The sequence below is a fragment of the Magallana gigas genome, chromosome 8, assembly GCF_963853765.1.
Source record: "Magallana gigas chromosome 8, xbMagGiga1.1, whole genome shotgun sequence".
NCBI lineage: Eukaryota > Metazoa > Mollusca > Bivalvia > Ostreida > Ostreidae > Magallana > Magallana gigas.
Window position 1 is genome coordinate 30,994,094 of NC_088860.1, and position 22,959 is coordinate 31,017,052.

The 22,959-nt window shown below is 34.3% G+C and overlaps 1 protein-coding gene across 3 annotated transcripts; it reads left to right on the top strand.

Moving 5' to 3' along the window:
• The first annotated feature begins 11 nt into the window (after positions 1-11).
• On the top strand, positions 12-22,302 carry LOC105347868 (protein neuralized). Of its 3 annotated transcripts, none has more exons than XM_011457106.3 (5): positions 12-139; positions 11,670-12,179; positions 14,988-15,542; positions 19,027-19,146; positions 19,579-22,302. In XM_011457106.3, exons 1-5 carry the CDS (start codon positions 109-111, stop codon positions 20,070-20,072), a joined length of 1,710 nt encoding a protein of 569 aa, XP_011455408.3. In that variant the 5' UTR covers positions 12-108; the 3' UTR covers positions 20,073-22,302. The 3 variants fall into 3 exon arrangements, with proteins under 3 accessions (XP_011455408.3, XP_034329851.2, XP_011455407.3); XM_034473960.2 differs by lacking the exon at positions 12-139 and adding an exon at positions 5,017-5,042; XM_011457105.4 differs by lacking the exon at positions 12-139 and adding an exon at positions 6,195-6,597.
• Positions 22,303-22,959: the final 657 nt, after the last annotated feature.

The window sequence follows — 22,959 nt, forward strand, 5'->3', positions numbered from 1 at the left end:
GATATATTAGTAATGATATAAGCATTGCATTCTTCAACTTCCGGTTTTATTTCGGATCGAAATGTTGAAATAGTCATGCTTTTACATTGGATTATATAAACAAGAGACATGGGTAACCAGAGCTCGGGACATGGGAAAGGTAAGCTTATTCTACAGTTTACAAGAAATATTTAACTAAAATTATTTATTTCAGTAAGCAAATAGCCTTATGTAAACAGGCGTGTCAGATCGGTAGCAGGTATTTTTTGTGATGACACATCAACTAAAGTTGATCAGCTGTTGATACTATAAAATATCCGTCATTAAAACTTCTCTTACTTTGATTCTATTCGGGTGTATTGACACAAGGAAATATATCTTCAATCCTGCTTTGCAACACTTTTAGCTTTATTGTTGGATATTTCCATATACCTCATAATTCAAACAATATTAATATACAAGTAAAAGGTCACAAACTCTTTTTTTTTTAAACAGCCCCTCTGTCTTGACGTTGCTTATTAAGGATGCAGCCAAAATTCTTGTCATTTTGAATTGGTAGATGGAATTTATTATTACTGTATAACAAGGTGCGCCGCAAACTGTCAAATATATCAGAGATATCAGATTTTACAATTATAAACCTCTATTTTTTATCTTGCGTATACGTCAAAGTAAAAAAGATTAAAAAAAAAAAGGATATGTCAGAGAAGGAATCTCCCTCACCCTTTGAACATTTTTAAATGTTCTTTAATTATCGTTACCTGCAAGATTCAATATAAGTTTTGCTTTTAAAAAGTTATCTATTCTTATCAATTGGAAATTTCTTAATCAGATTGCATTGGAAAAAATTGAATGTGACAGGTGGTGAAAAGACAAGTCTTAACCAGAACTCGAACCCTGGGCCTCTGGTGTACCATGCCACCACTCTTACCACTGAGCTTTTGAGACCTGATATATTGACTGACAGTCAAACACCTATTAACCCGGTGACATACTCCCCCTCTTAGTAGGAAGTCGTCTTAAAATTTACAAGTAGAATTCTAAGAGTTAAGGAAATGTTGTGAAACATGTTCCTAGGGAGTAATCATGGGATTTGTACATTGGACGCCAAATGTTACAGGTGATGAAAAGTCAAGTCTCACTCAGGACTTGAACCTAGGGCCTCTGGCACACCGTGCAGGCACTTCTATCACTATGCTATTAAGACCCGATATATTGACTGACAGTCATACACCTGTTAACCTGGTGGCTTCAATTTATTGTCAGTAGATATTTCATTGCTTTGCACTTCTTTAAGCAGCACATCAATGTACATGAGCAGTATATAATTCTCCTGGTTGTTTCGAACCTTTAATTAGAAGATGTAATTTTTTGGTATATTTAACTAGTTGCCAAAGACTTGTTAGGAATTCCACATCCTTCTTTTGAGCTTTATCTTGCTTGCTATGCTATGTTTTTGGACAATACATATAGTAAAATATAGCAAAATAAAAATTATTGTTCCTTTGGTATATTCTTATTTGAAAACACCCTTCTGAAAATAGAAGTAAAGATTTTGTTATATTGCTTTTTTTAGATTAATTGTCCAGAAGTTTTTTTTATACATCTAAGAAAATATTTAATACTCAGCTTTGTTATCATCAGATTTAATCTCAACATAATTTAATACATGTACATTAATAAAGTAAAAGGCTTGCATTTCTTATTAATAGATTAGTATCTATAGAAGCCGCAAAAAATTTCAGTCCATTTTGTAAGAGGAAAGTATTCAGGTGCATTCCCTTTGTTTGCATATCTATTTAAAAAAGGAACAGTGAAGTCATAACAGGTAATAGAATATCGTATTGATATGTATGTTTTTATCAGATTTAAAAAAAAGGTTTTGAAATAAATATGTATTTACTGTTAATCAGGATATGGAATATATGTATACCGGTACTAATGAATTTAAAAAGAAAAAATGTCTTTGCAATCCACTCCTTCTAGGTTGAAAAATCCCCTGGCATCATGATGATAGATAATGGAACTGTGCAATGATGCCCTGTTAGTCTTCCTGTCCTGTTGGCTATTTTGATTTGTCCAACAATAAGGATGCCCCTTAATTTTTGTCTTTTTCTTCAACCTTTACATTTATATTTTAATGAGAAAAAAAAGATAAATAATATAAAGTGTTGCTTCTAAAAGATAGGTCTGATATGATACTACAGCACTTGTGAAACTGTTAATGTTAGCAACATCTGCATCTTATATCAAGAGTTGCTTCCCTTCTAAAATACATTGCTTTATATGTAGTTGTACACTGTTGGTGATGATCTTCTCAGGTTCTTTTCTTGATTTTCTGAATGTAACTTGTGACTGTCACAGTTATCTTTAATTACCCCGGTAATTTTTTTCATGTTTTGGTAGTAATTAAGGCAAATCAAGGCATGCCCCATTATTCAAATAGTACAACAACAAACAGACTCATATCAACAATTTAAATCCTGCCATGTACCAATGAAGAAAATTTTAAAGTTCATGTGTATTGTAATCAATATAATGTACTTGTGACTTTTACCTATCAACACAAATAAACTCTATTAAATCAAAAGACTTCAAAAAGATAATTGCAAGCCCTGCAGCGGATTAACAATTTGAAATTGATGCCTTTTTTAGTGTGTTAGTCCTGTATGATTAGCATTTTCCAGACTTGAGATTTGAAACAAAACAACAGAGTAGCAGAATCAAAGTACCGGTAAATGCATATTTGCGTAGTGTCCAATCCAATTGGATATTGTTATCAATTTTTTAAAGTAATGTATTCACGTCCATATAACTTCACATCAGAAAAAAGAATATGTAATTTTAAAGAGGTATTGATGTTTTTATTATAATGATCTTTTTTTTCTTTTTTATAGTGTTTTAATTCATAAAATATATATGATGCAGTAATAAGAACTGGATTCCGGCCGTCCTAAGAACAAAGTTGAAATTGCTGATAAAAAGGCAAATACTTGCACATGTATATACCGGCCCATAGAGTAAAACACATATACACTTACAGTAATGTTTCCCTAATTATAGTTTATAGAACTTTCCCATCTATTTCATCAAAGGTAAAAGGCAAATAACATGCTCATGCATGAATTTAAGGGATAAGGAATCATTCTTTGAGTATTATGAGGTGATCAAATATGGTCGGGGATGATCAAATCAAATAAAGCCCAAAAGGCATTATGACAGATTTGATCATGCTCAACTGTATTTAATCACCTCATATAATTCAAAGATAGATTCCTTATTACTTATATTTATGTAATTTTCAGCAATTGTACAATTACCGGTAAATATTATAATAGTTATTAATGAAATGTACCGGTATTAGACTATACATTACAAAATCATTTGTAGTGTTAATTAACACAGACAAAGACACTTGAAAATGTAAATATATACTGCACTGATACAGTAAATGAGTAATGAACAATTTGCATATATCTGTAGATTGCTAAACTTTTGAACTGTCAAAGTATGAAGGTTAAGCTAGAACAGTTGTCATCTTTTTTTCATTAGTGTATTTACTGGGCTTTTTAGTATGTACCTGTATTTCCCTTCATCACAGGGTTTTGAGCCATTTTAGCAATAAGAAATCTCTGAGAGGAATGTGTTCCAATGAAATATTATTGTTTATTAATCCAATTTATAATTTGGAAGCAAAGCTGCCAGACTAGACGGTGTTTTTCATACCTGCTGCCTCATTTCTCGCTGTGCAGAAGTCGAATGCAGAAATTGGCAGATTCTCAAATCGCTTGTCAGTGTGTGTTCTGTTATTTCATTTTCATAAAGATTACAGTGCAGCGGCAAAAAAAGTGTACCACGATTTTATCCGAGTATATCGACTCCCTGGCTTCCACCGAGGGAGAGAATGTTTTGATTTATTTAGTGTTATTGAGTCTGGAAGATACACCACCAAAACAAAATCTTAAGTGGAGAATTAACGTTTATTCCCAATTGAAGTTCAGTCAGAATTGTCAGAAATCGTTCTGAAATAATGAGGGCTTTTTTTTGTCTTTTCTCTCCATGCTTTTGATTTTTGAAATTGATGGTGAGAATTTCAACACAAGGTAATTACTCTGAAGAACAGCTTGGTGGAATTGAAGAACCCAATAAGTTTTATGTTGATTTTTTTCATTATGAACACAGAGTCTTGCTAGGCACAATAGTTCTCTATGAATTTTTACAGCTACATGTATAGGAGCTGAGCTAAAGCAGTTTGAGATCCGCTTAAAGTGAAGTTTTACATATCTATTAAATCACTATCATTAAATATATTGCTCTTATAATTTCAATTTATAACCAATTGATTTATTATTTTATTATACTCTTTGGGCAATATGACATATATTGGCCAGGCTTGTCTTCTGTCTTCTCAAAATGAAAAAAGCTTCATATTTTTTGCGTGCAAAGTGTGTGGAAAGCTACAGTACTACAGATATAACACTGTAACACACACAGGGTTCTGAAAGGTTAAAATGACATGTTTTATTATGATGTCATAAACATTGAATGCTGTAAAGTGCAACATCACGAGGGAAAATCAAAGTTCATGCTTGTGGCTGTTACAGTGGCTCTTCCATTTATATGAACTTACCCTTAGGATAAAATAAAATTACTTTAGGTATAAATCACATTTGCAGACAAAGCAAGAAATGAAAAAATATAAATATAAGCATTTTATCATCATTTTTTGACAGTCTCTTAACTACAGTGATGTGTGCATACAAATTTTTATTTTGTATGTACACATCACTGCAGTTATGAGACTATATCTTTAAAGAAATAATGATGAAATGCTTAATTTTATTACATTTGCTTTTATATGAGAGACAAGATAATTTATTTCATTTACTTGTATATATATAAAAGAGACATTGAGAGAATTTATTACATTGACAGGTGTATTTATAAGAAAAAATGTATTGATTCAGAAATACTGAAAATTCTGATGTCACTCAAAATAAGTTAATTTAATGCATGCAATTTTTTGTAATTGAATAGAGACATGATCATATTAACTAGCAATGGTAAGTATATTGTGGGTTTGTTTGTTTTTATTTGGTGTGGCTTAATTGTGAACGCTGAATTTGACCGAATGACCCGGACACCCAGAAATCTACTCTGGGTTTATCAGGTCTGACTCAGGTTACTGTAGAGATGACCTTGTGAGTTGACTCACACGCTCAGTGAATCAGTTGTTATTAGCTATCAGCTTCATCATCATCATTCACTCATTGTTTATACAGTGATCTTGTAGATATCCATTGATCTGGACATCTGTTTTAGGGGCTAGTCTGGTATCACTATAAGCTTTTACATGTAGTACACTATAATGTATCCCCCATAACGTGTCAGGGGAGCTAACACAGACACATGTGCAGCAGGTTTTGACACAGCTGAGTGTGAATTGAGTGTTCTTTTGGGCAGCAAACAGTGACCGGTAGAAATGATTGATTTATAGTTATTGATATGAGCTGATAAAATTACATGCACAGATAATTAAAAGTAAAAATGGTTTCAAAAATGAATAAATTCTTCATGCTTTTTTGATTATCAAAGCTTATGAAATAACTTTATTAACAAGGTTCTTGGATTTTTTTTATCAAGGCTTTTGTTTTGCTTTTAATAAAGAAACTTGTCTGTAAACTTGGATACTAATGAAAAAATAGCAATTTGAAATTAAAGATGTGAAAAAGAAAACATGTTTGGATTGAAGTTGAAATGTGTTTGGGGTAAACTCATATATATTAATTTGAATCGTGTCTGGGATGGTCCTAGATTAGCTGCTATTAAATATGAAAAATATCTTTTTAGATAAACTATATAACAGATCCAAGTCATGGAATCAAATGGCATTAAGCTTCTCATGTAAAGCAAAACTCTGTATGAATAAAGAAATAAAACAAATATTAGTTTTTTTCTTATCTGTTTTTCATAAGTTATCAGCATTTCTTTAAAAGTTTTTTAATTGAGCACTTGTTGCTAAATCTCTGTTCTTTGAGGACTGAGTGTGTTTTAAGGTAGGGAGACCAACTTCAATCTAATCCCCTTTTTATCAATACAAGGTATTGGCACACTCCCTTCTTTCATCATCAAACAGGCTCCAATCATTATTTTGACATTTCCCCCATTTTTTACCCCTCTCTGCTATCGGGATGTACAGCTGAGTTTTGAATTACCGTTTCTCTGTGATACTGCTTGCTGATCACCAGCATCCTGGAAGGGGCCCTGTACAAGATAAGAGGCAGAGGGAAGCCGTGGATGTACAAATGGATTTCAAAACATCGTCTGCACCAAACTCCCAAAGATGTTGTGAGTAGCTTGTTAAGCCGCCAAAAATAAACAGAGATGAAATGGGAGTTTTGACCATGGAGACCATATCTTTTGATTCTTCTACCACCGTGAACACCGCTGTCACCGCCAATTCCACCACCAATGTGAATTCCACGGCCAGGCGGTTTTTCGCGGCCAAGAGATCAGCCTCGCATCACTTGGACTTTCATGGAACAGACTTGCACATGTTGCAGCAGGCGGGATGGATGGGGCGGATGCACAGAGGCCTTTATCGCGGGACTCAATATAGTAGGTGTCAGACATCTTTGATTTCTGATCCATATATATATGTGTTACATTTTAATTTATTTTTGCCTGTAGAGAATTAGGTCATCCAAAGGATGAAATTTTGACAATTCCTTTTATCAAATGTTAACCATATGACATTCTTTTCATTCTTGGACAGCTATATCTTTGGTATTTGTTTGTACATGTATATATATACAGCAGTGTATAATGGTTAATGGTATAGGCTGATATTTATGTAAGATGGGCAGTACTTCGCATTCCTGCTCCATCTTGGCTTATCAGAATGGTATGAAGTTGTTCATGCAAATGCAGACACCGAACATGTAATCGGTTCATCGTTTCGATACACAATCTTTGATCTCTAGCACATGTTCTTCAAAGTTCTGGATGATTGATAAAAGTACAGGCTTCATGATGCAACATCTGCATCTAATTCCTGTTTGCAAATCACGGCGCAGTGAATACTAATGAAAGATCAACACGATTGTCCTTTCTGTGTAACAGTGTCCTGGTCCTGCATCCTATTTACTGGTACTGTACATACTACATACCAGTAAACATTAAAAAAATTCTTTGTCGTAGAACATTACCTATTCTGAAATTCTTTGCTTCTGTGAGCTTCTGGATTTTTCTCAACTGATCTATCTAAAGATTGAACACCATTGCATCACACATGAAAGAAAGAAAAAAATGGTTTTGAAAAGCTGTGTATAAATTGCCAACAATTTTGGTGTTTGAGTTTATCTTGGTGTAAGTTTTCGACAAGATTTTGCCAACTCGAAGAATTCTCCTGTGGCAGATCAAGTCAGTGCAAGATAGTAGGAAAACGCAGAACTGCATTATGGGCTCAAAACCATGTGCATTTTTGTACAATGTTGCATTTTCTATTTGAAAAGTTTTTTTTATTATTATTGACTTTCATGAAATAAGATCCTTGTGGTAGAAAGTTCTTATACTGGTAATTGTTTTATAAATACATGTACTGAAATATGTTCCACAAACGTAAAACAATGTGAGTATGTAACAAAAGATATTGTACAGGTATGTCTCGTATTGCTGTAGGTGGTATGTCACTACTTGATAAGTGCATACATGTGGATCAAACATGTCTGGTCAAAATACTGTCAAATATTCATGATATGAGTGATGAAAAGCATGTAGCTAATCTTTATAAGCAGGTTTAAAAGGTTAGATTTGATATATGTTTGCCACTGGGCACACATTTTAGGTAGAGTATAAATTCAAGTTCTAGCTTACGAAATGGCTGCATTTCGGGATTATACAAGGTGTAATTTAACATACCTGTTGATATGAATTCTGCACAACGCCTATCAGATATTCAAATTACTGACTTGTCATATGAACCCTATAGACAAAGTCGCTCATTGTTCAAAGTTGGGGGTGTTTACAAGTAAAATGATGCTTGAAAAAATTAACTGTAATAGTATTTTGTTTATTGGTGAAGACATTATTATTAACATTATTCATGAATATGTGCATTGAAACACAACCATGAAAATTTGATCCAAAAGAAAAATTGTGGTCCAGTTGAGAATCTATTGTATAGCAGTAACTCTAGGTATAAATGATCAATGATGAATGTATTGCAGTTGTCACTGAAATAATGAAGAAATTTTAAAGTAGTTTGATTATTTCAAGTGTCAAGAAATAAAACAATAAACTTTAAGGTTGCTGAACTTTCTATCAGCTCTTTCTAAGAGGCGGTGAATTGCTTCCCAGAACTTGACAGAAGTTTCCTCTTTATGGGCTCTCTTTATCTTGAAGACAACATAAACTGAAGCCATAAAACCACATAAACTGGTGTTCATACTTCTGTTACATTGGCAGTTTGGTGGTGGTGGTTTTTTGCTTCTTCCATCAAGAATTCATGGTCTGGTTTAACCATTTTCTATCCCATTTACACACTTTTTGTGATCAGAAAAAAGAACAAACGTGGGTTCTTCCAATAATAACCGATGGAACATTTGTGTACTTTTATTAGAAATTGAGCTCATTGCTTCAAACTCTTTTCCCCCCTTTATGTGGATTTTTTCCCCTGACCACATGGCAGACTGTTTAGTTGTGCTGGTATTTTTATCCATGTTTTGTTGCAACTCTTTTGACAAGTTGTACAAATTGATCAGGTTATGCAACAGGCAAGCAAGATTGTGTTGTTTTTGGCAGATAATGAACAACATGTGTTTCTGGAGGGTTGCATTAATTGCACTGGTTCTAAATGTTGTGATGAAGATGATGCCTAATTGTGTCTGGCACGCTGTCTTCGAGTTTAGAACAGCCATTTTGGTAATGTCCCATTGATATTTTTATGTGGATATGAATGTAGAGACTATATGGTGGGTTTTTATGCCTGCTGCGGCTGATGTCGCATTGAAGATTCTAAGGGCCCCGCTGCAGAAGAAGCAACCGATTTATTCCCTGAGAGTAGAGAAGATGAATTGAATAAGGGATTATGCTGGCAGACACTGTTAATGTACCTGCATTAGTGTGTTGCATTTATTGCAGTGAGAAAGAGTAGGCACTTGGGGAAAATGGAACATGGATAGACAACATTGTTTTATGTCTTGATTCTCTGTCTGTCCAGACCTGACCTTTTTGATATTGCATTTTATTTCTGTTTTTACCCAGATGGGTTATGTCTATTGAGATAAAAAAAAAATAGAAGAGAAGATGGCGATCTGTCACTTATTATATGTACAGGTCTTCCATTATCTCCTCTTCACATTGTTACACAGTGTGCCGCCACATTTACTGTTCGGGTATATCAGATTCGCTGTTATTTTACATCTGTTAGCTGGTATAACTTCCAGAGTCTGCAAGGAACCGCCAAGTGGTGCATGCTATCAGAGCTGTATGTTTTCTCTCCATCTCCCCTCCCTGCCCCTGTGGCTTGTTGATAAGTTTTTCGGTTGCACCTGCTTTCATGGTCTAATTGTTTCGACTGATTTGCAACAATATCTGTGCTAATTAGGTTTGACTGCTTATGGAAAGTTCAAATCTAATCTTTGTATTTATAGAGAAATTGATGTGAGCCAAGATGAAAGATGATGGGAGAGATTCCTGATAACATATATAATTTTTCTCAAACTTTTTTATTACTCAATTTGAGAAAAGTACATTACCAGGTATTCATCATCATCATCATCATCATCATCATCATCATCATCATCATCATCATCATCATCATCATCATCATCATCATCATCATCATCTTCATAATCATCATCATCTTCATGTCATCATCATTATCATTTGATTTGTCATTAATAGAATGAATTCAAAATCTAAATGGCACCAAATATATGAAAATTCCATAAATTATACAAAGTAGTTAAAATATGGTTTCACTAAGGTTGGACGGGGTATAATTTTATTTTTTTCATCCTCGCCATCAGTTTGGGCAGAGGTAGATGGTCAGATAGTGTCTGATTGCAGGGCTATCTTATCCAAACACCTACACACTGTCCAGAGGGTCTTATCTTTAATAGCTATGCTAGCATTGTGGCATCCTGATTTTTCAGCTGTAGACAGCTTTTGCTGACATAGGGATAAATATTTAGACTTCATTGTATACTCACTTTATAGATACATGTATGTTGGAACATATAAGTTGAATTTTTCATTTTTTCAAATCTCAGCATCTCTTTTTTATCAGTGCATTGTTTAAAAGGTGAAACGTACTTTTATTCATGATTTTTGGATATATATGTTATTGTTTTTTTCCCCATCAATTTAATTGGGTTAGAAATTAGATGTTGTATCTTTTAGGATTTGTGATGATCTATTCTATCATTTCTATATTGCTAAAAATAAAAACAAGAAATTAGTTTGTTATGTTCATAAGTAAGGGCCATTATAAACAATGCAGTAATTAAAAGATCATTTAAAAAATACTACCGGTACTGCAAATTAAAAACATAACAGGTTTCCTTCATGTTTGAAAAATTGCAACACATGATGAAAAAATATGAGCCTTGAAAAAAATTCAGTAATTAAAAAGTTTGAATAAAGAACATTTTACAAATCGACTTCCGGAAAGGTTAGACTGTTTCAACCATGAGTTGAGTTGACCTAGTACTATCTGTGGAAACTGAGGCTACACCATTTTAAGGAATCTGTTCATTTCAACAAAGTTTAACTTGGAAAGCAGTGATAAGGTGAATTCTTAAGCTTGCTCACATTCCATGGAAGTTTATTTTTAAACACTGAAATCAATAACTTTTTTCATAAAAATGGAGAAAAAAAAATTATGAAAAGATAAGAGCACAGTGGCATTCTTAGGATGTCAGCAAAATGTCACTCATTTCGTTGCATTTCACTCCCACACTGTACATAATCTGCAAGTTTCGAGACTTTACAGACATGATGTACAAGAGATTGGGTTGTAGTCTCGCCTACAGAACACATTGAATTTAACACATCTATAGATAAATGTTGAGATGCCAAATTAATGGATGGACTAATTTTTTTTTCAGAATTGTTTAAACTGCATCCTTTGTAAGAATGGCCAGTTATTAATAAATTATACATGTATATAGAAAACATACCAGGTAACATGTTTTAAATTGTCAGATTTTGTCAGTAACAGAAGGGCCCATTTGGTAAAAAAGTTTATCAACCTTGGAGCAGTGTTATATTTGGACCATTATATAATGCAGTGTCTGGTGTAAGTTAAAACTGTATTATTTCCAACCCTCCCCAAATAAGCTGCCGTAGTTACCATTGCACCGATAAGTTGTATTACCCATACATGTATTATTAATAGATGTATCTTTTAAAATCCAAAAAAATTATGATTTCAGTATGGATAATATCATATTTCTTACTGTACATTTTGAATGTATACTTGTGATAATTCCATATACATATGGTGTGGTTAATTGCTACAGAATGGATGCAACATTAATATCAGCACCCTCTTCTCCAAATATTTTATTAAAACTTGTAGGGTACTTTTCTATCAGGTACTTATACATGATGTAGCCAGTATACTACTGTCGTCTTGCACAAAGCTAGCATTTTCTTTAAGACAAGCATGTTTTAATTACTTTCAGGACACAGCACTGGGGACTTAGCCTCCATTCAAGTCAGCTGGCCCGTCAAATTCCACGAGATTCATGGCGACAATGTGATCCTTCTCAACGACAACACGCTGGCCAAGCGAGGAGACAGTTTCTGCAAGGCCATCTGCTTCAGCAGCCGTCCAATCGCCATCAATGAAAAAGTCTACATCCGCTTCGCTGAGACTTCCAGTAGCTGGAGCGGGGTTTTACGGTTTGGATTTACAAACATTGACCCAGGGTCGGTGAGGGGTTCGGACCTACCCCGATATGCGTGCCCCGACATGACAAACAAACAAGGCTGCTGGGCCAAGGCTCTGGGTGAGCGATATGCGGCCTTTAATAACATTCTTCATTTCTACGTCACCCGTAATGGCGACGTTATGTATGGCATTAACGGAGAGGATGTGGGACTGTTTTTCACTGGTGTATCCACGTTATCCCCACTATGGACTCTTCTGGATATTTATGGCAATACCATTGGCATTGAGTTTGTTAATCCGGGTAAGAATATTTTAGCTTTTTCATTATTTCATGTTTAAAAGTGAAATTGTGACACACAAATTATTTCCTTTACCAAAAAATACGAGTTTTTACATGGTTCTAATTCTACTTGTTTCTCAATGGAATTCTATAAGTCACTTTAAAAAAAGAAAAAGTAATCTTGTGTTTTAAGATACCTTTTTAAAAGAATACAAACTGAACGATCATTGGAAAATGACCAGTGGAGATTTTTTGTGTCATATTCAGTGTTTTAGAGTAAGAGGTGAACTAGAGAGTAGAGAGCTTTCATCAATGAAAGTTCATGACTGTGTGAGACACTGATTTAATGGCACTCTACATGAATTATTGCATACCATATCTATCCTAGTTAGAGCACAAAAATGAAGCTCTATTATTAGAAGACCAGAAAGAAGATCTTTTGTTAGGTCTGCTTATAGATCCATGTTTAAATTATTTCACACATAGATATGAAATTTATTGGTAATTTTACTAATGATAAATCATATCAGAAGTGCTTGCACTCGATTGTTAAAAAAGTTTGACAGATTTTAGGATGTGGGTGCTATTTAGGATGACTGTGGTAATGCACTATAGTATACACATACAGTCTGGACTCGAAGGCTTGTAAATCGTGTCTAGATCTAAAGTTATGACAGGCTGTTTGAAGTTTTTGCTGCAGGTTCATAAGGTACAAAAATTGAAATAATGTTGTCCAGCCCAGGCAGACAGAGATGAATATAATACAGGTTGTTTCAGATGTAGTTAATTTGTAAATCATGATTATTTGTCAACTGCATGGTAAGGGGTCAAATAAAGAATAAAACACCAGGTGAATAATTGCTTCGAAACGTTTAAGATTACTTTCTCAACGAAAAAATCTTTATTGGACACTTTTGTTAAGTGCTTGCACCTAGGACAACTGCAAAATGTGCATCATTAATTTGTTGTTCGACTGTTGATAAGGATAAACCTTGTCGATGTACTTCATGTATTGCATTGGATAAATGCACCTCCTGCAGAGTTGTAAAGCATGTTTCTGGGTATAATATAATATCAAAAGATGTAGATAGTTTCCCAGTGGTTCTTGGAGCCTGAACTCTGCACACCCTGGGTTTTATCTGTGCTATTTTTTTTTGCACATATGATATAAACATTACCCCAGTGTTTATACGGTACTCAACATTTTTGAAGGCTTCATGCTTTTCGTTGGGAGATAAGCTTTAAAAACATCAAAAAGGCACACTGCCAGAGAAAATGGTACGGTGCCTGAACCTCTTGAGAATAGTTAGGTACAGCTGTGAGGCTTAGGTTGGAGGTCAATGGGGAAAACATTGCCGATAATCTATCATTTTTATTTTCTGCGTATTATTAATAAAAAAAAATCTTACAAAATGTACGTCATGCATCCTTTTTTCGTGCCTTGAGCAGTTAGAAAGGGGACAGTTATGAGTTATTAGGTTTGGATGATTTCTGATGCGCATTAAAGCTAACAAAGAACAAGAAATCCATTGAAGCATGTTGTTATTTATCTGTCGAAGGAAACATGCACTTTAATAGCCTTGAAGTTTTTTTTTTGCATAAAAAGATATATATTTTGTAATATTTTTGTTCAGATATTTTTTATGTAGGCTGATAATGATCTTCGAAATTTTTGGGGGGATATTAATAATAAAACTGAATAAGAACTATACCTGTGGTATGAAAAAGGGGCTAAATCTCTTGAACATTAAAAAACCAGTGGATTGTGAATACTGGTAGTACCAAAACTTCTATAAACACAGGGATCATTTCCTAATTCCTCAGTTTGATTGACAGAAAATGAAAGTGTCATTTGGAAATAAACTTTTGTCAGGTCTAAATATATATACACCTGTATACCGGTATCCCTTATTGCGCAGTGTCAACAGAAGAGTTTTAAAGTCCAGGTAGATTGTTTTCTCAATACATGTACAAATATATACAGCCATTAAATATCCTGCCCCGCATCGTCAGCTTACTAAAGTTTCGTAAGTTCATGACACCCTTTAGGGCAAATTAGGTATAAGAAAAAAAAATACATATATATCGTTGTGTACGTTACGAAAACTTGAGTGAGGAGACAGTATTCTGGGGAGTGTAAGGACAGCGTAATGTAGACAGTTCCTGTCCTACTTGTGCCTGAGTTTTAATATCCTGATTGGAAAAAATATGGTCGCTGTACTGTGCCAGTTCAATCGCTAAGATCTCGTGCGTCTGCTCTCAACAAAGTTCTGTACAAAAAAAAACCCACAGGACTATATATGGAGATCTTCAGGTTTTATCTCAGATATGGGTAAAAGTCAAAGTAGTAAGTATTTTGTGTGTCATTTCTTTTTGTTTTAACAGATATTTTGTATGGAGGAAGTGTCATTTTTCAGTATTTCACTAGCAGGAAGATTATGCTCCATTATCAAAACTAGTTCAGGGTTCTGTCTTGTGAGCTTTATATCTAGGGCAGTAAGATTCCTCTAGTTTGTAAACCATCAAAGATTCAGTAGTAACAAAGTCCATCAGTATAAACTAAGGTTTCGAAGGAATAGCATTACCATGGGCTATATTTTAGTTTTCTCTGTTTTTCCCCCCATTGTATTGAGTCAGTCAAACAAGCTGCTTGCTCTGCTTTAGGTTTTGATAAGTATTGATTTACCATGAACTTATTTTATAACCAAACAATAAGACAACTGGAAAAGAAAATCATCCAGACTTGGTCTCGATATAAAATATTGATGGTACATCCTTTTATGTACTGTTGATAACACATTAAATGATTTTTTTCTTTCCTTGTTTTAGAGAGGTTGAACAATTCTGGGCCCCTGGGATCCCTTGGGGCATTGAACAATGTCTTGCCCCCTCCCATACCTCAGAGGGAATCCCTGCCCTCGGGACCCCGGACACAGTTCCCGTCCTCTAGTCTTGTGAACCTTCACAGTGAAACCACGGTCCTAGCTCCTGCGGCGCCTTCAATTCCAATCCGCTACTACTCGAACGTGAACTTCAGGCCCATGAGTTGGCACGAACTCTCTGGAAAAAATATACGAGTTGTGGATGCGAACAGAACAATTGCGGTGAGAGCCGATGAGGAATATTGTAACGCTTATGTGTTTTCGTCCCGTCCGCTGAAATGTGGTGAAAAAATTGTGATACAAGTGTTGGGAATCGAGCGGTCATTTATTGGAGGACTTGCAGTGGGATTTACAGCCTGTGATCCAAGGGAGGTAACAAGGGAGGATTTGCCAGATGATTCGGATATGTTACTGGATCGCAAGGAGTACTGGGTGGTCAACAAAGATGTCTGTAGAACGCCAGAAATCGGAGATGAATTGTGCTTTCATTTGACTCTTAATGGTAGGTCAACCTTTCAAAAAAGAACTCTTCAATTTTTTTCAAAATTGAAGTTCTGAGGTTTGGTATTTAATTACTTATCAATGTCATTAGGATTAGACTCTAAAGTGAAAATTGAATAGCTCAAGATTTGTGATTAAAACATGTGTACACGTAAGTCAGATTTAAAAAACAGAGAGGGGAGAATTTTTTTTACATGTGTGCTTGTATCTGCATGTTCAAACGATCATGATGAAAAATTCTGCCCAAAGCTAGGTGCAAGTATTAATTTTTAGTGTTAAGGGGATGCGTTTTTGTTATTACACAACAAACTTAAATTTTGTAATTAATTTTTGTAATTCTCACACACATGCAGGGAGGATCCAATTGTTTTGTTAATTCTTAATTGATAATCATGTTTAAAACAGCTAGAACTGCATGTTTCCTATGAAATGCATGCCTTGGAATGTAATTACTTTTATTACACCAAAAAACCTGCAGTTTAAAATAAAACTGTAGTGTTTTTTTTACCTCTTTTCAATGATCTTTAACAAAAATAAATTTAAAGTGTTACAACTTAAAAGTGGCAATTAGGCAGTTCATTATTTACCCATTACTATTGCCTGTGTGTGTCTGTTCATTCAGAGAAAGCGTAAAATTACTCTAATACGCAGAGGCAAGTCTGGTGTAGGAAAAGTTTTAAAAGGGATATGTAAAATATAGCGAGAGATAAAAACACACGAACACAACTAAATTAAGGCATGGTCTATACCAATTGTCAATTTCCTGTATTCTTTTATTATATACATGTATGTAAAATCATTTTTAAATCAACTTTTTATATAAACATCTACATTGATACATGCAAGTTTGTATAGATATAGAGATAAAAAACACATGCACACATATATATATAGTCATGGTTTTTGAACTGCCAATTTCCTTGCTTCTTTGTGCATGTGAATTCATATTTCAATCGTCACTTTGTTACGCAGTTTAAGCGTGTGAATTTACAAAAGATTTGTATGAGAAAAGCTTCAAGTTCTGGGTATGTATGTAATACTATAAAATGAATAAGTGTATAATCACAACTTATCCTGTTCAAAAAGTTTAAAAAACACCAGGCATATATGATTGTATTGTCTCTGGATATGGCTTAATGCATTAGCTTAATATGCATTGAAAAAAAATGCACCCAAATGCCTCTCGCACAATGTATTACACACACCCTCTTCAAAATAACACTGTACAACATCATACAACACTTCATTGCACTGTCGCACAACATTATTTGCATACTGTAATGGTAACACATGGGACACATGAAGTTGCACAACTTCACAGACATATATAGATTATAGGGAAGTTGTGTGTGATAGTGTGTAGTTAAAGAGTGTGTTAGCATGGCAGCATATTTGAGAGAAGTTGAGTTAGTGAGATTGCAAATTTAGTGAAACTGCATCACTATGAGAGTCTGTTGTAATGTTTATTAGAGCAACACAAGGTGCTGTTCAATGTGTTGTTGTCAAAGGTGTGCTTTTGGATGTTGTCATTGCATTGGGCATATTCTGCTCCAACACTAAGGCCTGATTATTTTTTCCATTGTCAGAGCTGTAGTTAAATTCTTGAAATAGTGTATGATTTTATATGGTTTCAATTTGCAAAAGCCCAGTAGGGTGATGAGAAAAAAACCATCACTCACAACAAGCTGTCACCCAAACAAATCTATGTGCAACATGCTAAAACACTATCATGAAACACATTGTCATGGTAACACAACTTCACACAAAACACCATCAAAAACTGTCCAAATTTAGTTACTTTAGGGAAGTTGTATTAATACAGCATCATGTTTTTCAAAATTTACATGTGCAATGAAGTGTTATATGTAAGTGCATTAAGAAGGCTAGGTGCGTGTTCAGCAAATTACCTATAAGATCTGCTTAAAATTTTAGATTTAATTCTATTATTTAGTGAAGAAAAATTGCTAAAATTTTGAATGAATACCTATATCCTTATAGATAGTTTCTCTTCTTCAGGAGATCAATAAGTTTAAGAAATGGCCAGCATGTCGTTCAAAATTGAGTGTGTAAGATGTTGTGTTCAGGGGAAGAGCATGGGTAACTGTAGAGTGACAATTGCGTGTTAAAGTGACAACAGCATTGTATGAAGTTGTGGAAGTGCTAAAGCTGCATTTGCTATAGTTGGAGGTCGTATTTATGCATTTGCTATAGTTGGAGGTCGTATTTATGTATTTTCTACAGTTGGAGGTTGTATTTATGCATTTGCTATAGTTGGAGGTTGTATTTATGTATTTTCTACAGTTGGAGGTTGTAAATATGTATTTATTTGCTACAGTTGGAGGTTGTATTTACGTGACAGTTGCAGGGCGCTGTGTGACAGTGATAAGGTGTGGTCATTCTTCTCAATGAGCTGTTAAGATTTTGCATATAGTCCTATCCAGATACCATATTATGTAGACTGAAACGATTTAGTGCACTCTGTATATAATATAAGCATTGTAAACGAGAGAATAACCAGACAAAATCTTACAGAGGAACCTAACCAACTTTCTTCTAAAGCATAACCAAGATGGGTTAAGAACTTTTCGTTTGAAGAAAATAAATTTACCTTTAATTTATTGATAAATGTATATGGATTCTAACTCGTTTTGTAAAAAAAATTTTTTATTTTGTTAACTTTAATACCTTAAAGATGTGATAATAGTTGTGTACACATGTCATTATCATAAAGGAGATCAACATGTTCATGAAAAGAAGTGAAACTGTCAATATGTCTCTCCACTGGTGTATTTCAAGCAGATAATACTGAATTTATAAGGTTTTTAAATCATTATCCTTGATAAGGTGGTATGGGACGTCTGTAGCTATTGATGTGGATAAAAGTACATTATAGTGAAACTACTTTCACTCGTTTAGCATTTTCAAATTTTACATTATTTGACCAAAATACATGTTTTTTTTATTTTATTTTTTTTGGAAAAGTAAAAAAAATATAAGCCCCAGCGGGATTCGAACTCATAACTTACAGATTGGTAGCAATCACTTTAACCCACTGCGCTACACTGTTAGGTAAACATTGTAGGAAAGAAAAATAGTATAAAATTATACTTGATTTTATTGTTTGTTTTGGTAGGAAGCATGTCATGTACAATATGGAGGTGTCCCATACCACCTTAAGTCTAACCCCCTGTAATCAGAATTGAAATCTTATACCTGGAATTGATGTTCAACTGATGCTTGTGTATTCATTAACATGAATATTTAGAATTCAAATTACAAGGAGATATATGATTGATATATCTTTGTAATGATGCAAAAAGGATTCAAAAGTTGGCTCACACAGATTTAGATGGATATTTTCAATGGGAGATCAAGAGACACTATTAGGAAACAGATAACTTGTTTTGTGTTTGTACATATATTTTCTTGTTTATGTATATTTCTTACTTCCTGGAATGAATTTTAACCTCCATTTTAAAATTTAGGTGAAGTTCGCTACTCTAAGAATAACACCAAAGTGGCAACCCTGATGCATGTGGACAAGACTCTTCCTCTGTGGTTGTTTTTTGATGTCTATGGAAACATTCAGAGGATCCGGAGTATCGGTAACAATGGCTCTATTGTATAACTTGTTTGCATTCAGGCTAGACGTTTGTTAAATCTGAGTAGCTTTGTAAGTGTTTGTTCATAAGGCAGCAAAAACTGTTAATGTGAATTTCCTGAATCGTGAGATTGTTTAAGAATGTAAACATGCAGTCTTAGCCATGTGTTTAATATTTATTGTTTGCTCGTGTAAATGATGTCGGACAAGTTCAAGAATTTGTGATGATACTCTCACATCTATCATGATAGTGTTTGTTTATGACATCTACAATCATATGATAGATAGCAACACGAAAAGAAAAAAAACCCCACAAGTTTTGCAATATGTATAAAATATCAGTATTTGATTCCTTATTTTTTCAAATTTTTTTGTTATATGGTAGGTATGAATTCTAATTTGTTATAAGGTGTAACTTTCAACTTTATGTTTCCAGGTGTAACAACACATGTTCCTCCTATCCCTCCACGACCCAGGTCCACACCATTCATGACCCAAACAAGCATGCCACAGCTGACCGTGACCCTACCCCCCAGGGACCCCAACACGGCACAGGTGGCCCTTGGTGGCCCTGCTCCGGCATCATCTAGTTCCATCATTCATTCATCAGGGCATCCCAACTACAGTATGATGCGGAGTTACAGTGTTCCGACAGGCGTCACATCGACGGAACCGATGTCGCCGCAACAAAAAACCGGATATATCAAATCTCTTCCCACGTCGCCTGAGACTACCATGGACTCATGTTCTGAGACGGAAGCTAGCGAGTGCACAGTGTGCTATGAACGTGCTGTGAATGCCGTGCTGTACACTTGTGGACACATGTGCATGTGCTTTGAATGTGCAATAGTTGTGAAAAACCATAAAAGTGCTCTCTGTCCTATATGTAGACAAGAAATTAAAGACGTTATCAAAATATACAAAACATGAAGGAGGTGTTAAAATGTTTAAGTATGTAATCATGTTATTACCATACTGTAAACATACTACATTTGGCTGTGTATTCTATTTAGTGTTTTTGGCGGAATGCGGCTTCCGCTAAAGCAAGTACAACATTAAATGCCATGCATAAATGTATAAGAATGGTCGCATTCAGGACTACGCTAATTCAAATCCAGGCCAACTTGTTCAAAAACTAATTTTCGCCAAATATTGTACACGCCAAATATATTACGTTTACAGTATTTTCTTTCATTGTACAAATGTTCAGTTGTTTTTTAAACTATGACTGGTGCTTTTTACAATAGTGGATTACACCAACAAAAAATTGGATATTAGTGCTAAATTTAAAGGGCATATGGAGTCTATTTTATTCTCAATTTGGCAGTGCAATAGAAGAGTAAGATTTATAAATGAAAACAATATCCATATTTTGTTAGCTGAGAGTTTATGCTAGGATGTTTCATGTATAATAGCAGCACTGATTTGTTTTACATTAATTAAAACTTTTTAAATGATTTTTATATGTGTACATTAACCCAAACACAGAGTACGGAAATAGAGAAATGAGAACGATTTTTATATCAATCATATGTTTATAATATTGGTTGTATACTTATTAGTTGTTATTATTTGTAACAACATTTTGATAATAATTTTTCTTTGCAAACACATCTGATCATTATTGAACTTCCTTTGATGGAAGAACAGCATAATTTCAAATCATAACTAAAACATGGTTCAATTTTATTGTCATAGCTATTTGAGCTTGTTTTTTGTAAAAAAGAAGAAAAGGTATTTATTGTTGTATCTGTTAAAGTCAGTTATAAAATGGTGAACGAATTGACAAAAGATAGCATGCCTCTTGTAGACATCACCACATTATCCATCTGCTCAACTTGTTGATTTTAGATTGCTGTTGATGAATTACGTGAGTGTTAAACCGTGCTCTTTGATTCATCCCCATATTGCCTACACTTTATATTCTTGCTTTGAACAATGTCTAAAATCTCCGCATATCTCAGGTAAACATTTCTCTTCTGGAAAGATTATACACAGATAAACTCTATTCTGATACATCAAAATGGCAGAATCTGCTTAAGTTGAAAGAAAAAAATCAAATCTGTGTGAAAACCATTAAAATAAATGTAACCATTTTCTTCTGACTATCTGTAGAGAGGTATTAAGAAGTTGTCCCCCATTGTGCTCTTGTCTGTGATATTTACCCTCCACATGTTCATGTTCTTTGGGGGGTTGCTTGTGTGTTTGTGGGTTTGTCGGGGAGGGGTTGAGGGGGTGGGGGAAGTACCCAGGCCTAGGGACCTTTAGCTCAGCTGGCCATGTTCTGAAAGAGGTCTGTTTCAATCATCCAAATAGTTCATCTAACCAAGCCAAGTCATCAGACCACTCTACCATCGGGAGCAGAGTGGAACAAAAACTGTTGACTTTTGAAGATAATATTGTTATACAGTTTGACTCATCTGTTTCCAGTGGGAACTCCTTGGATGTCTTTCACACTCCAAAAAAAAAGAATAGTAATTGTTGCTTGTGTGAGACATTGGAGGAGGTCTGATTGCATTAGTTGCTGAGCAACCATTAGTTGCTAAGCGCAAAGTTTTAATTTTGTTGAAGACCTCTCATCAGAGTGTTGATTTTTGTCTTATATTTATTGGACAGGTGTGAGTAAATGAGTTCATGTATTATTTTGTTAGAAAAATAGATTTTTCTAGACACTCTTTCATCCAATGTGAACTGATAGATCATGGGTTTATATTGTAGTATTTTAGTTTCTTAAACAAATTACACTTTGTAAGCATCAATGCTAACATGCATATTGGTGATGTACTTGTGCAGCAGATAAATTTTTAACAGATTTGTTTAATTTGTACATATACATAGACCTTAACTTATCACCAAACAGAAAATATTTCCCCCTTTTTCTATTGTTTAATGTGTGTGATATCATATTGATGTATATTTTGAGGATTGTGTTCAGTTTGTGATTAGAAACATATAATTTAAATCAATATTTTTATTCTGATAAAAAAAAAAATCAGTGAGATCATTGTTTTATTTTCTTCATACCTTCATTTTGCATTTTGTTGCCATAGAAACATGTAAATATTTATAGAGTGCTGTTCTCCACTTGAATCGTCAGTAAATCCAAGGTAGTGGTTTCACTTGACCTGATGTACCAAAATAAACATGGTTAATAATGAAAGATTGTTTATCTTTACTTTAAAATTTCTAAGGATACATCTAGTTGTATGTATACCCCTGCTCCGAATGAGATGAGGTGTATTGTTCCTTGTGTGTGAGTGTGTCTGTCTGTCAGTGACAAAAATTTTTGTCACATTTTTCTAAGCAACTATTCATTGCCGATGCTTGAAATTTTAACATACTGTTTGTTTAGGCATGCCATACGTTGGGATATATTTTTGCATCAATCGGACGTCAACTTCCTGTTAAATGACGAATTTGTTTATTTTAAGTCAAAATTGTCTTCAAATATTTCTCAGTAACTATTTATCGCAGATTCTTGAAATTTTAATACACTCTTTGTATAGGCATACCCATCTTCGCTAGCCAAGTGTCCGATTCATAACGAATCGGACACTTGGCTAACGAAGATGAGGCATACCATATGTTGGAATATGTTTTTGCACCAGTAGGACGTCAACTTCTTGTTAAATGACGACTTAGTTTATTTTTAGCCTAAATTTTCAATCAAATTTATGTCAAAGAATTCTCAACAACTATTTATCACAGATGCTTGAAATTTTAACACACTGTACACTCTTTGTTTACCGGCAGGCATGCCATACGTTGGGATATAATTTTGTACCAACCGGACGTCAACTTCCTGTTAACGATCTCG